Consider the following 12,265-nt stretch of genomic DNA (forward strand, 5'->3'; position numbering starts at 1 on the left):
ATGTCCGCCAGAGTGATAGCTCCGTGCTCCGGTTGGTTCCTGTACACACAGCAAACGAACTACGCTCTCCGGCTGGTGACGCAAATTTCCCGCCCTCACTTCTGCCATCCTGTGTGTGCCGAAAGTCAACAAAATACTGTTTTCACAGAGACTTTACTTTGATATATTTTATATTCTTAAGTATCAGTGGCTAACGATGCCTTCCACACACGACTGGATAAACAACCCTCTCGGTGTTGTTGAAGGGATGTTTGGTAAGAGACACACCGGAACTTCACTCCTTGACAGCTAACGTTAACGCGTGAACCTAGCTAGTTAGCTATGTGGCTAACTATCATGCTAACGCGCATGCTATCAGATATATGCTGTTCCTATCCTTCAGAAACGGTAAATATATTAATGTGTGGGTTGTAAGTGCTAACGCCGCTGTGCTGCAGCTTTTACCGGCAGTGTTTTCACTTAGAGAATGTGCTGGGTGTGCTGTTTTATCTGAGGACCTGTATGCACACAGCCAAATTGAAAACCAACAACATGAGGCGTTCACGGGTCCTTTAAGAATCCTAAAGTTGTCTTAACTTCTGTGAGTGCACTGAATTGGTTTGGATACAGACATTTTTAGTACTTGCGTCAGAAGTTTTGTAATTTGGTATTATGCCTTTGTCATAATATGAGTGATTTTCAGTTTAGCTCCTTTAATTCACTAGTAAAAAGAGCTGGTACCTAACTCTGATCATTAATTTAAAATGTATTGTTCCACCTTCTGAAGCAAGTAGTAATTTTTGAAGTAGTTGAAGTATTTTTGAAGTTATATATGTCCTGAAAAAGTCATCAATGTGATGCATTTTCACTCTTAAATAAAGTGGACAATACAGATATGCATTTGTATGATAGTGGGTTATGGGGTCAAATGGATGTAAGTTTTAATTTCTTCCTAAGTTGTATGTACACCGAACAGCCAAAACATAAACACCACTGGCACAATATTGATCATATTAGTACAAGCCAATGTTCTGCTTGGAAACCTTGGATCCTGGCATTCATGTGGATGCCACCTGACATACTCCACCCACCCAAACACTGTTGCAGACCAAGTCACCCTCCTCATGGCAGTGGCTCCCCCAGCAGGATAATGCACCATGCCACAATGCAAAAACTGTTAAGGTATGGCCAGAGGAATGTGACAAAGACCTCACAGTGTTGACAAACCTGTTAAATTCCCCAGATCCCAATCTGATTGAGGATTTATGAGATGTTCTCATACCCCAGAGGTACCCCCAGCTCATGGTGGGGACTCCTTGAATCAGCCTCTGACTTGTCGAGGCATGGACACAGGATCTCTTGTGGGTGTCCTGTGATTTCTGGCACTGGGGCGTTGGCAGTTGATCTTTTGAGTCCAGTGGGTTATGAGGTGGGGTACCAGCATGTCCCACAGATGCTCAATCAGATTGAGGTCTGAGAAATTTGAAGGCCAGGTTGACGCTTTACGTTCTTTGCCATGATTTTGCAGTGTGGCATGGTATGTTGTTCTGCTGGCAGGCCACTGCCATCAGCGTGTGCTGTTGTCAAGAGGGGGTGTACTTGGTCTTCTGTAATGGGAGGCTGTGGCTCAGAGGTAGAGCGGGTCGTCCACCAATCGAAAGATCAGCGGTTCGATCCCAGGCTCCTCCAGGCTGCATGTCGAAGTATCCTTGAGCAAGATACTGAACCCCAAATTGCTCCCGATGGCTGTTCCATCGGTGTGTGAGTGTGTTAAAATTGAGTAGCAGGTGGCACCTTGTATGGTAGCCTCGGCCACCAGTGTATGAATGTGTGTGTGAATGGGTGAACGTGACTCGTAGTGTAAAAAGCGCTTTGAGTGGTCACTAGATGACTAGAAAGGCGCTATACAAATGCAGGTCCATTTACCATTTAATGGTATTTTATTAGGTGGAGTGTATCAGGTGGCATCCACATGAATACGTGAATGCTGGGACCCAAGGTTTTCCATATAGATTGTTGCATTGTAACAAGATAATCAAAGTTATTCACTTCATCTGTCAGTGGTTTTGATGTTGTGGCTGATCTGTGTGTGATCTTTTATCTAATGCAAACTAAATAAAACATAACTAATGGGATTCTCAAAGCCAACATTTTCTGTAATTATAATGACCAATTTATTATTCTCCTACTGTAAATGATAAATAACATTATGCTCTTGTTGATTATTTTAGCTGCTTCCCAGAACAATCCTAGCTCTGGATGGGAAGCCAAGGCGGTTGAATTCTTTAAAGATCATCTGAAAGAGAAGGACGCTCATACCTGGGTAATGCAGCTCTCGGATCCTTTTTTTAATTTCAACAGAGATGGAAAAGATGTCTGTAAATGTCGATGTCACACCCAGTTTCAGCACTTGCAAATGATAACCACCTTCATTTTGGTGCAGGTCCCATCTTTGAACGATGTCCCTCTGCACTACCTGAAGCCCAACAGCCTGGTGAAGTTTCGTTGCTTAATCCAAGACATGTTTGATCCTGAGTTCTACATGGGAGTGTATGACACTGTTGATCCATCTACAAAGGCTAAAGTAAGCTCTTCCTCGTCCTCTCCTGTGCAGCTTATCATATAAGCACAGCCCTCCTGTGTGTGCAGTGCATGTTTTTGCATTGATAATGTGTTCAATGTCATCATCTTATTTTACTGTCTGACTGTCTCCAGGTGTTGCGATGTGGGAAGTACAAAGATGTGACAGAATGTGGGGTAAGTCCCCCTTTACTAAATCACGTTGGAGATCCATAAATACCTTAATTCAGCTTCAGCTTTGCTAACAGTGACACATGTTTTATCTCCAGGTGGATTTTAACTCCAAAAACATTGTGACTGCAGAAAGACAGACTTTCTACTGTGTGCCAATCCCTGGAGAAAATCCCTGGGTGAAAGAGATATCCTCATCTTGTTCTCAGTATGCGTGGAAATGCTCCTCAAACTAGATTTTTATTATGTGTTCTTTGTGGCATACAACTTGTGTTGAAGTATTTTTGAATACTGCTCCCTAGTTGTCCTTAATACTGTTGCACAGTTATGCCAGCTCCAGCCAAGCAAGAGTGGTTCCTTCCACCTCGTATGCACCGACTAGACAGAAACGCAGCTACGAGGAAGACGATGACATGGACGACATGGACGCACAGCCGCAGAAGCAGAGGGAGCCGCATACTGGTATGTAGGGGTGTAACGGTACAGGAAGGTGAGGGTTCGGTTCATACCCCGGTTTATGAGTCATGGTTCAGTGTGAGTTCGACACAGTAAGGAAAAAAGGAATGCATAAGGATCAGTTTCTTGTCTTTTATTTTTAAAAGACAGAAGTGCAAGTGTCAGAAATATTCCAGTATAAAAATAAGAAAGATTCCAAACACACAACAGGTTATAAAACAGAAAAGCAACTCTTATACTATGAAATTGATAATACATAAGTTAATAAGAAAATAAAACTTGTGCTTTGAGAGGTGTGTTATAAGTAGTTCCATTTTTGCTATATTTAAACATGGAAAGCACCCAAACATTTATCGTCTCAGTAATCAGCACATCTCAACAATTCCATCAAATGTGCATTAGCATATTGGATATGTTTCCATTCACATCCCCTACAATGGTGGAGCACTGCCAACACAGACTCCTTGCTATATGCACAAAACTCTCTCCGTTGCCCTCGCAGCTGACCGGGAACCTGCAGGCGGGTCCAGTGTTTGATTTACACTCTTCATCATGTCACTGACTCAAAGCCAATCTGCTTGTTGTGCTAACCTCAGCATATGTTGCTAATAGCGTAAGGCTAACAGTTTCCAGGCAGTACTCGTGCTTGTGAACTTTGGTTCCACATTACGTGCATCAGTCTACATACCGTGTGTTCTTCGTGCACTGTACCATGACCTTTGTAATGTGACAGTTCAGTACAAAAACACCAACCGTTACAGCCCTACTTGTTTGAGCTGCTGTTAAAGTGAATGTGGAGCAGAATGCCAAACGCAGGCATCGTCCATTCAGTGTTTTACTACTGTCAGAAGTGTTTTAATAGACATGAGTCTTGTATTTTGCCTTGTTCCCATGACAGTTTGTATGCCAAAGATGTAGATTATCACCCACCTGAAATGTATTTGACATCATAGATTATCAAACCATTTTTGTCATAAATGCACACTGCTCATTCTGTCGCTTCAGGTCCTCAAAGTCCCACAGAACAGCACGGCAATGGTGATTGTAAGCGTCAGGAGACAGAAGCTCCCTCCAGCCAGACGGCATCTGCCTCCCATCTCGACCTCAACTTCCCCCTACCAGGAGAGAAAGGCCCCTCCTGCCTAGTCAAGGTGTGTTATGTCTCTAACAGGGTTTTGGTACCTTTTCTCTAATCCCCTCATTTTCATTGCCTGCTGCTTGACAGATCTCTCGTCAAACATTTGTTCCAAGAGGTGATTTCAGAGACTGTTCCTGGCAGACTTTCTGAGTGTAGAACAGAGGCTAAATAGTGCGTATTGTTGGCAGGTGTACGAGGACTGGGACAGCTTTAAACTAAACGACGCACTAGAAGTCTTTGGGATCCTTTCTGTCAGCCCTGCTCTCAGCGCTCTGGCTGATGAGAAGTATGACACTTCATTCAGTTCAATTTCCCCCCTGCTGGTGATCAGTGTGCTTGTAGCTAATTCTTGGCGTGTCCTCACAGAGACGCCTCCTCGTCCCTCCTGGACCCCACAGAGTGTATGGAGACAGCAGAGGAGCAGAGAGTACACTGCCCGCCAGCCTCGCTCGTTCCCCGCCTCCACATGCTTTACGCCAGGCCACTGCCACACAACAACCCCCTGCTGCCCTCCGCCACCTTGGAGGACAACAGCGCCTGTAAGGACTAATAGAGTTTTCTTATTCCCCTGTGTGTGTGTGTGTGTGTGTGTGTGTGTTTTTGTATAAATGTAGATGCCAGTAGTCATGAATATTTCAACCTAATTTTTGAATAGAAGCCTACCACACTACATCAGTGCTGATATTTACAAGATTAAAACAGTTTCCAAACCCTGACTGATCCCACTGTCAGAGGAAATCTAGGAATATGTTTACTAAGCCTGCTGTGAATAACCATCAGAAGGTCAACATATTGCACCACCACATTTATTACACACATGTAAGTGAGCCGAGGTACAATTTATCTCATTTGCATAATGTGCTGCTAAATAAGACCTGATGGCAGGTTGTTTTGATACGTGTTGAACATGTTACATTTGGAACTGCATGTGTGTTTTCATCCCATAAGAGGAAGAGTAAACATCAAAACTCCTCTGACTAGATTATTGTTGTAAACAGAAAATCAAATCTAACAGGCCTACATTATGAATATTATCAGTGATGCCTCTGCAAAAGCTTTGTCCTTTTTGTAGACAAACACATTTTGACTTTGAGTGCTTATAAAGTAAAATTAAAAATGTAAATTCCTAAAAAAAAACAATCCCTACTGGTGCTTATTTCCTTGAGTTTACATATAAGGCCTTAAAATTAATCAAGCAGCTCTGCTACAAAAGATTTAAAAAAATCAGCTGAGTCAAAAATCATTATAAATCTAAATATTGAGCTCTGTCCTTATCGTGCTATGTACACTGTGTTGATGCTACACAACGCTACGTTAATGCACTGTGATGATACTTTTGTTATTTTTGAGTTCAATTTGAGTTCAACTCTTTACGTATAAAAAAGCAGATGTTAAATTAGGTGCTGAAATGATGCGTCAGCTAACCTACTATTCTGTCAATATGAAATTAATCAGTGATTTAAAAAAATCAGTTAAAATGTTATTTATCAAGCAAATCTGCAAAACATTATAATACATTATAATATAAGTATAATACAGTCACATTTTTTAACTTAAAGCGCATATTCTCTCCTGTTTGACTCACAGTTTGTGCAAACGTTTGCAGATTCAGTTCTTGATCAGTGAAGTGTGCTGTGATGCCCAAGTAGCTTTCATTACTCACAGACGTCAAATGATCCCTGTGAGAGCGTGATATCAGAATTCGCTGCCACATATTGATTTTCTATTTTTGGAACTGTGCTCCTCTCCCTCTCTCTTTCTCTCACTCACTCACACTCACACTCACACACACACAAACACAAACACACACAAACACATTGGGTGTGATCTTACACCCATAGCCCCAAAGTGCACTTTGGCACAACCCTTACTGTTCATTTGGAGCACTGTTGGAATGTGTGTGTATATATATATATATATATATATATATATATGTATACAGTACAGGCCAAAAGTTTGGACACACCTTCTCATTCAATGCGTTTTCTTTTTTTTCATGACTATTTACATTGTAGATTCTCACTGAAGGCATCAAAACTATGAATGAACACATGTGGAGTTATGTATTTAACAAAATAAAAGGTGAAATAACTGAAAACATGTTTTATATTCTAGTTTCTTCAAAATAGCCACCCTTTGCTCTGATTACTGCTTTGCACACTCTTGGCATTCTCTCCATGAGCTTCAAGAGGTAGTCACCTGAAATGGTTTCCACTTCACAGGTGTGCCTTATCAGGGTTAATTAGTGGAATTTCTTGCTTTATCAATGGGGTTGGGACCATCAGTTGTGTTGTGCAGAAGTCAGGTTAATACACAGCCGACAGCCCTATTGGACAACTGTTAAAATTCATATTATGGCAAGAACCAATCAGCTAACTAAAGAAAAACGAGTGGCCATCATTACTTTAAGAAATGAAGGTCAGTCAGTCCAGAAAATTGCAAAAACTTTAAATGTGTCCCCAAGTGGAGTCGCAAAAACCATCAAGCGCTACAGCCAAACTGGCACACATGAGGACCGACCCAGGAAAGGAAGACCAAGAGTCACCTCTGCTTCTGAGGATAAGTTCATCCGAGTCACCAGCCTCAGAAATCGCAAGTTAACAGCAGCTCAGATCAGAGACCAGATGAATGCCACACAGAGTTCTAGCAGCAGACCCATCTCTAGAACAACTGTTAAGAGGAGACTGCGCCAATCAGGCCTTCATGGTCAAATAGCTGCTAGGAAACCACTGCTAAGGAGAGGCAACAAGCAGAAGAGATTTGTTTGGGCCAAGAAACACAAGGAATGGACATTAGACCAGTGGAAATCTGTGCTTTGGTCTGATGAGTCCAAATTTGAGATCTTTGGTTCCAACCGCCATGTCTTTGTGAGACGCAGAAAAGGTGAACGGATGGATTCCACATGCCTGGTTCCCACTGTGAAGCATGGAGGAGGAGGTGTGATGGTGTGGGGGTGTTTTGCTGGTGACACTGTTGGGGATTTATTCAAAATTGAAGGCACACTGAACCAGCATGGCTACCACAGCATCCTGCAGCAACATGCCATCCCATCCGGTTTGCTTTTAGTTGGACGATCATTTATTTTTCAACAGGACAATGACCCCAAACACACCTCCAGGCTGTGTAAGGGCTATTTGACCAAGAAGGAGAGTGATGGAGTGCTGCGGCAGATGACCTGGCCTCCACAGTCACCGGACCTGAACCCAATCGAGATGGTTTGGGGTGAGCTGGACCGCAGAGTGAAGGCAAAGGGGCCAACAAGTGCTAAACACCTCTGGGAACTCCTTCAAGACTGTTGGAAAACCATTTCAGGTGACTACCTCTTGAAGCTCATGGAGAGAATGCCAAGAGTGTGCAAAGCAGTAATCAGAGCAAAGGGTGGCTATTTTGAAGAAACTAGAATATAAAACATGTTTTCAGTTATTTCACCTTTTTTTGTTAAGTACATAACTCCACATGTGTTCATTCATAGTTTTGATGCCTTCAGTGAGAATCTACAATGTAAATAGTCATGAAAATAAAGAAAACGCACTGAATGAGAAGGTGTGTCCAAACTTTTGGCCTGTACTGTACATATATATATATATACCGATCGGTTATTCAGAGCACCACATTCTTGGAGTGCAGAGCGTAGTCTGGGCACAGGTGGAGTGGCAGATCGCCAAGTGCAGTGAAAGTGAAAACTTAACTGTTTGTGAATTCCTGTTTACATATATATATATATATATTCGTTACCTTTTTTTTCAACCTACTTTAAATGAAAACAGCTGCGATGGCAGCAACAGAAGGTTTGCTTTCACCCACCTCTGCAGTGGCTGCTCCTCTAATCTGATAAACCTCTGAATTGAGACAGGAGACACCAAAGTATTACAAAGAGACACACACAAAAAAGACATGGAAAGGATCTTGCGCTTGCACTTTGGATATTCACCAATGAATACCACACTGCTGTATTGTAGAACAGCGACGTCCTGTAGTTTCAGCAGGGTGTTTTGCTTTGAGGTGACATGTCAAAGACAAATTACTTCTGTTGTAACTAAATTCGGATTTTATGCAAATTACTTTGTTTTTTCAAAGATCCATCAGGCAACTTTAGAAAACAACAGTTTTAGTCATGATGGTTCACTTTGGCAGCACATTGTTATGTTGGTCAGCCGCCACAGAGTAAACAAAATGCAGCTGTGTAATTGTGTTAATTTTTAAAAAATGCATTCAATTTTTTCAAATTAATCACAAAAATGTACTCATTAATTTTGACAGCACTAGTTACAGCCTGACTCAGATTATCTTTTTGTCCTGCCTTCTAGTGCTGTCTGTGTGCCACACTGAATGCAGCTATTTTAAAAACCCAGTTTTAAACAAACAGGCAACACACATCTTAGTTACAGTCACATTTTCATGTTGCCCTCCAGCTGTATATGGAAGCAGAAAAAAGGGGCCATTATGTAGAAGTTTATGTGTCTTGTAAAGCCGTTCAAGAAGAGGAATAATGCAGCGAATATTTTCCCCCGTAAAGCTTTTAAAGCACACATGCCTGTAGTCGCCATAGGGACTTATTTTAACTCTTTGTGCTTCCTTCTCAGTTTTATCTTCGACCCTGAGCGAGATGGCCGCTGTCAGGGCAGAGCTGCTCACATACTTCACTCACATCCTTCTGGGAGATGCCCTGGCTGCTGAGTACCTTATTCTGCATCTCATTTCTAACGTGTAGGTGCAATCTGTAATGTTTAAGCAGAAACCTAACTGTATTTGTTTTGTGGCTTCTTGATAACAAAGCTTTTTAATTTTTTCAATGTGGTTGACCGTCTTGCAGGTACAGTAGACGGGATGTTCTCCCACTGGGCAAGTTCACCTTGAACCTGAGTGGCTGTCCTACTATTGCCTCGTACACTGAACGCCTCTATCAGATCATCCAGCAGCTCGTGCCTTCTGTAAGTGAATTTAATCAGTCCAAGCAACTGCGACTACTGCTAGGTTTATGCATGTTTGATTGAAATGAAAGACACTGAAAGGTTTTGTCCTTCCCCTGCAGTCGTACTATCTGGGCATGAGCCTCCAGAACATGAACCAGATGCGGTTTGTGCCAAAGAAGGACTACGTGGCCAACCGGCTAGTGAGTGGAGCCCTGCAGCTAGCCAGAAACACTTCTCTCTTCCTGGATGAAACCAAGCTGGAGCAGGGACAGCTGGACACGACAGGTGAGGCTTCCAGACACCAGGAGAGGATGACACTGAGAGGACAGTTAATGCCCTCCCTGCAGGCTGTACACACCGTTAGTATGATTTGACTGACACTAACCAGGTTGGATCTTTTTCTGTGTGTTTGTTTTGGTTGTGTAGGTGTGCGTAACGTCACTGCCCTGGGGAACCTGATCTCGTGGCAGAAGGTTGATTATGACTTTAACTACCACCAGATGGAATTCCCCTGCAATATTAACGTGCTCATCGTGTCAGAGGGCCGCTCGCTGCTGCCGGTGAGGACAAAGAGGGATGAGGCGTGCAACCGCAGAACGAAAACTCACCCCTACCCACCCACTGATTCCTCCCCTCCAACACCCCCCCACCCTCCCAGGCCATGCCGGGGAGGGGTTAGGTTTCCTTCAGCCTCTCATGAGACAAGCCATGTCTGACGCTGGAGGTTGTTTCCAGCCGGCGTCACGCTGTCATCTCAGCTGCCATTGGTTGGCTGCAGCCACCTCTCCAGTCGGCAGCTTTAGCTCGGGTCTCAGTCGGTTGCGAACAGCCCGAGGAATGTGCTGTGTGCTATTCCTGTGTGTTGGTCTAATAGGTTGCCATGGCGGCAGCTGTGTGCCACAGGAACAATTCTGGGAGAGGCGTCAGGCTCGGCCATCTATTAGTCCTGCAGTGAAGGGCAGCCTGCTGTAAACAACTCCCAGGGTTGGTTAGAAGTCAGGAGTGCGTGGCTGTGTTTACATTGAACAATTATCGGCTGATGAGCAGCTGTAGGGGCAGGCTGATCAAGTGCTTCACGGTCAGCTCACCAAGGCTTTGCTCCTGTCTGGCATGCTATTAAGTTCTGAAGATGTGCCAAACTAGGCGCACACACCACAGGCAGACCTTACTTTTGCATAGCAACACCACAAAAACTAGAGATGCATATAGCTTGTCTTTGTACAAAGTTCTTCTCCAGCACAGTGTCAATATTTCTCTTTCTCTGTAACTTCACAGTCAGACTGCCAGGTCCACCTACAGTGTCAGGTCACCCCACCCCACATGGAGGAGTATCTCAGCAGCATCCACATGCATCCACAGGCCTCGTCACAGCTGAACAAGTTCAGAATGTACCTGAGCGTGGCTCGGCTGCTAGACTACAGCATCTCTGATGAAGTGACAAAGGTGAGACATGCTGTCATCTTCAGCCTGAGATGAGTTGCACATTAATGAATAAGTGACAAGGGGGCAACAACCATCTGGGGAAAGAGCACAAAATGACATCAGTATAACTTGGAACTAGTTGCTTGCAGATTAGTTGTTCATCCGTGTACTCAGCAGCCCCGTGTGTATCTGTTTAATGACCAGACTGTTATCATCTGTGTGCATAACGGCCGAAATACATGGAGCACAGATGCGGCGCAGCATACCCCTGCAGAGAGCGTCCATTATAATGAACTTAAACAGCTACACTGACCACAGAAGCCATGCAGCCATTGTGCTGCTCATCTCTATTTTTACCCAGCTGATCTTTTTTTTTTCCTCTACACATGGCTACAAAGCCCTCTAACCGGTAAAAATACATACAACTCTAAAAATACAAGTACAATCTGTTTAATATGGTTAGCAGAGCAACTTTGTGGGTGTTTTTACATTTCACATTAAAATAAATCAATCAAATCAATGCATCATGTAGTGAAAACAATCCAGTTAATTGTTCAGCACCAGTTAAAGGTCCAGTGTGGAGGATTTAGGGGGATATATTGGCAGAAATGGAATATAATACTGATAACTATTCCTTTATGAGTTTATCATCACCTCAAACAAGAATCTTTTTTTTTTTCTCGTGTCTTTAGAATGAGCCGTTGATATCTGCAGTCAGCCATGTTGTTACTACAGTAGCCCAGAACGGAATCTGTAGAGTGTCTTTTAACTGCTTGTCCTTTTCTGTTGTCCTCAGTCAGTTGAGGATGACTTTGTAGACATGAGGAAGGATGACCCCCAGAGCATAACTGCCGAGGACCTCCACAGGATGCTCATTGTGGCGAGGTGGGCTGTGATTAAGTTTATATAAGCTCCTTTACTTGGCATTTCTTTCTTTCATATCTGGTGAGAATAACAACAACAGCCTGTAAAGCCTTCTTTAAAAGGCAAAGTGTTAAACAAACACAACGAGCCATTATGACCAACTACTGAAATGCCAGATATGACATAAGCAGGGTGATTATCACTTCATGGGTCAATGCAACCAAAATAAAAAAGTCGTTAAATACTTAAACTTCAGTGTTTGTCTCAAAGAGTGTCTTAGGAAACTAAAATGTTATCACAGTATTTCGAGAGGCTGACTGTGACTGTGTCTGCAGGTTGCTGTCTCTGAGCCTGGGACAGACCTCTCTGTCCAGAGACAGCTGGCTGAGAGCCAAACACATCGAGATGCTGCGGACGAGCCGGATGGAGCAGCACAAGTGTGTCAACGGCAACGAGCCATGATCACAGAGATAGAAAACAGATGGCCTTTGTTTTTCTTTTTGATACGTAATAAAAGTTTGTAATAAAGATGTTTTTCATATGTCATAGTTCACATTGTGTTCAACTTTTCCTTTTTTTTTTTTTTTACCAAACTAAGTTGCAGATAATATTTCTTGTAATGCTTTTTCTTCTTGAGCCAGTTTACATTCAGCTAACCAGCATATAAAGAGCAAACTGTTTAATATGCTGGCATGGAGACTTCCTGTTAATGGATTTGACAATAAACCTCATGCAAGACTTG

The 12,265-nt window shown here is 43.0% G+C and overlaps 1 protein-coding gene across 2 annotated transcripts; it reads left to right on the forward strand.

The window, feature by feature from the left end:
• Positions 1-59: 59 nt before the first annotated feature.
• Positions 60-12,076, forward strand: mcmbp (minichromosome maintenance complex binding protein). 2 transcript variants are annotated; one of them, XM_033613770.2, is made up of 16 exons: positions 60-254; positions 2,211-2,302; positions 2,423-2,563; positions 2,695-2,736; positions 2,829-2,918; positions 3,054-3,192; positions 4,192-4,337; positions 4,513-4,610; positions 4,691-4,863; positions 8,908-9,031; positions 9,138-9,255; positions 9,357-9,522; positions 9,664-9,797; positions 10,513-10,680; positions 11,456-11,544; positions 11,859-12,076. In XM_033613770.2, exons 1-16 carry the CDS (start codon positions 197-199, stop codon positions 11,983-11,985), a joined length of 1,905 nt encoding a protein of 634 aa, XP_033469661.2. In that variant the 5' UTR covers positions 60-196; the 3' UTR covers positions 11,986-12,076. The 2 variants fall into 2 exon arrangements, with proteins under 2 accessions (XP_033469661.2, XP_033469662.1); XM_033613771.2 differs by lacking the exon at positions 60-254 and adding an exon at positions 348-387.
• Positions 12,077-12,265: the final 189 nt, after the last annotated feature.

This window comes from Epinephelus lanceolatus, chromosome 17 (assembly GCF_041903045.1).
Source record: "Epinephelus lanceolatus isolate andai-2023 chromosome 17, ASM4190304v1, whole genome shotgun sequence".
Lineage (NCBI taxonomy): Eukaryota > Metazoa > Chordata > Actinopteri > Perciformes > Serranidae > Epinephelus > Epinephelus lanceolatus.

Bases quoted from the DNA above. Each gene is read 5' to 3' on its own strand.
- mcmbp (XM_033613770.2), top strand. From the start codon at position 197: ATGCCTTCCACACACGACTGGATAAACAACCCTCTCGGTGTTGTTGAA. The intron at 4,611-4,690 runs GTATGACACTTC...GTGTCCTCACAG, and splicing joins AGCGCTCTGGCTGATGAGAA to AGACGCCTCCTCGTCCCTCC. The intron at 9,523-9,663 runs GTGAGGCTTCCA...TTGGTTGTGTAG, and splicing joins GGGACAGCTGGACACGACAG to GTGTGCGTAACGTCACTGCC.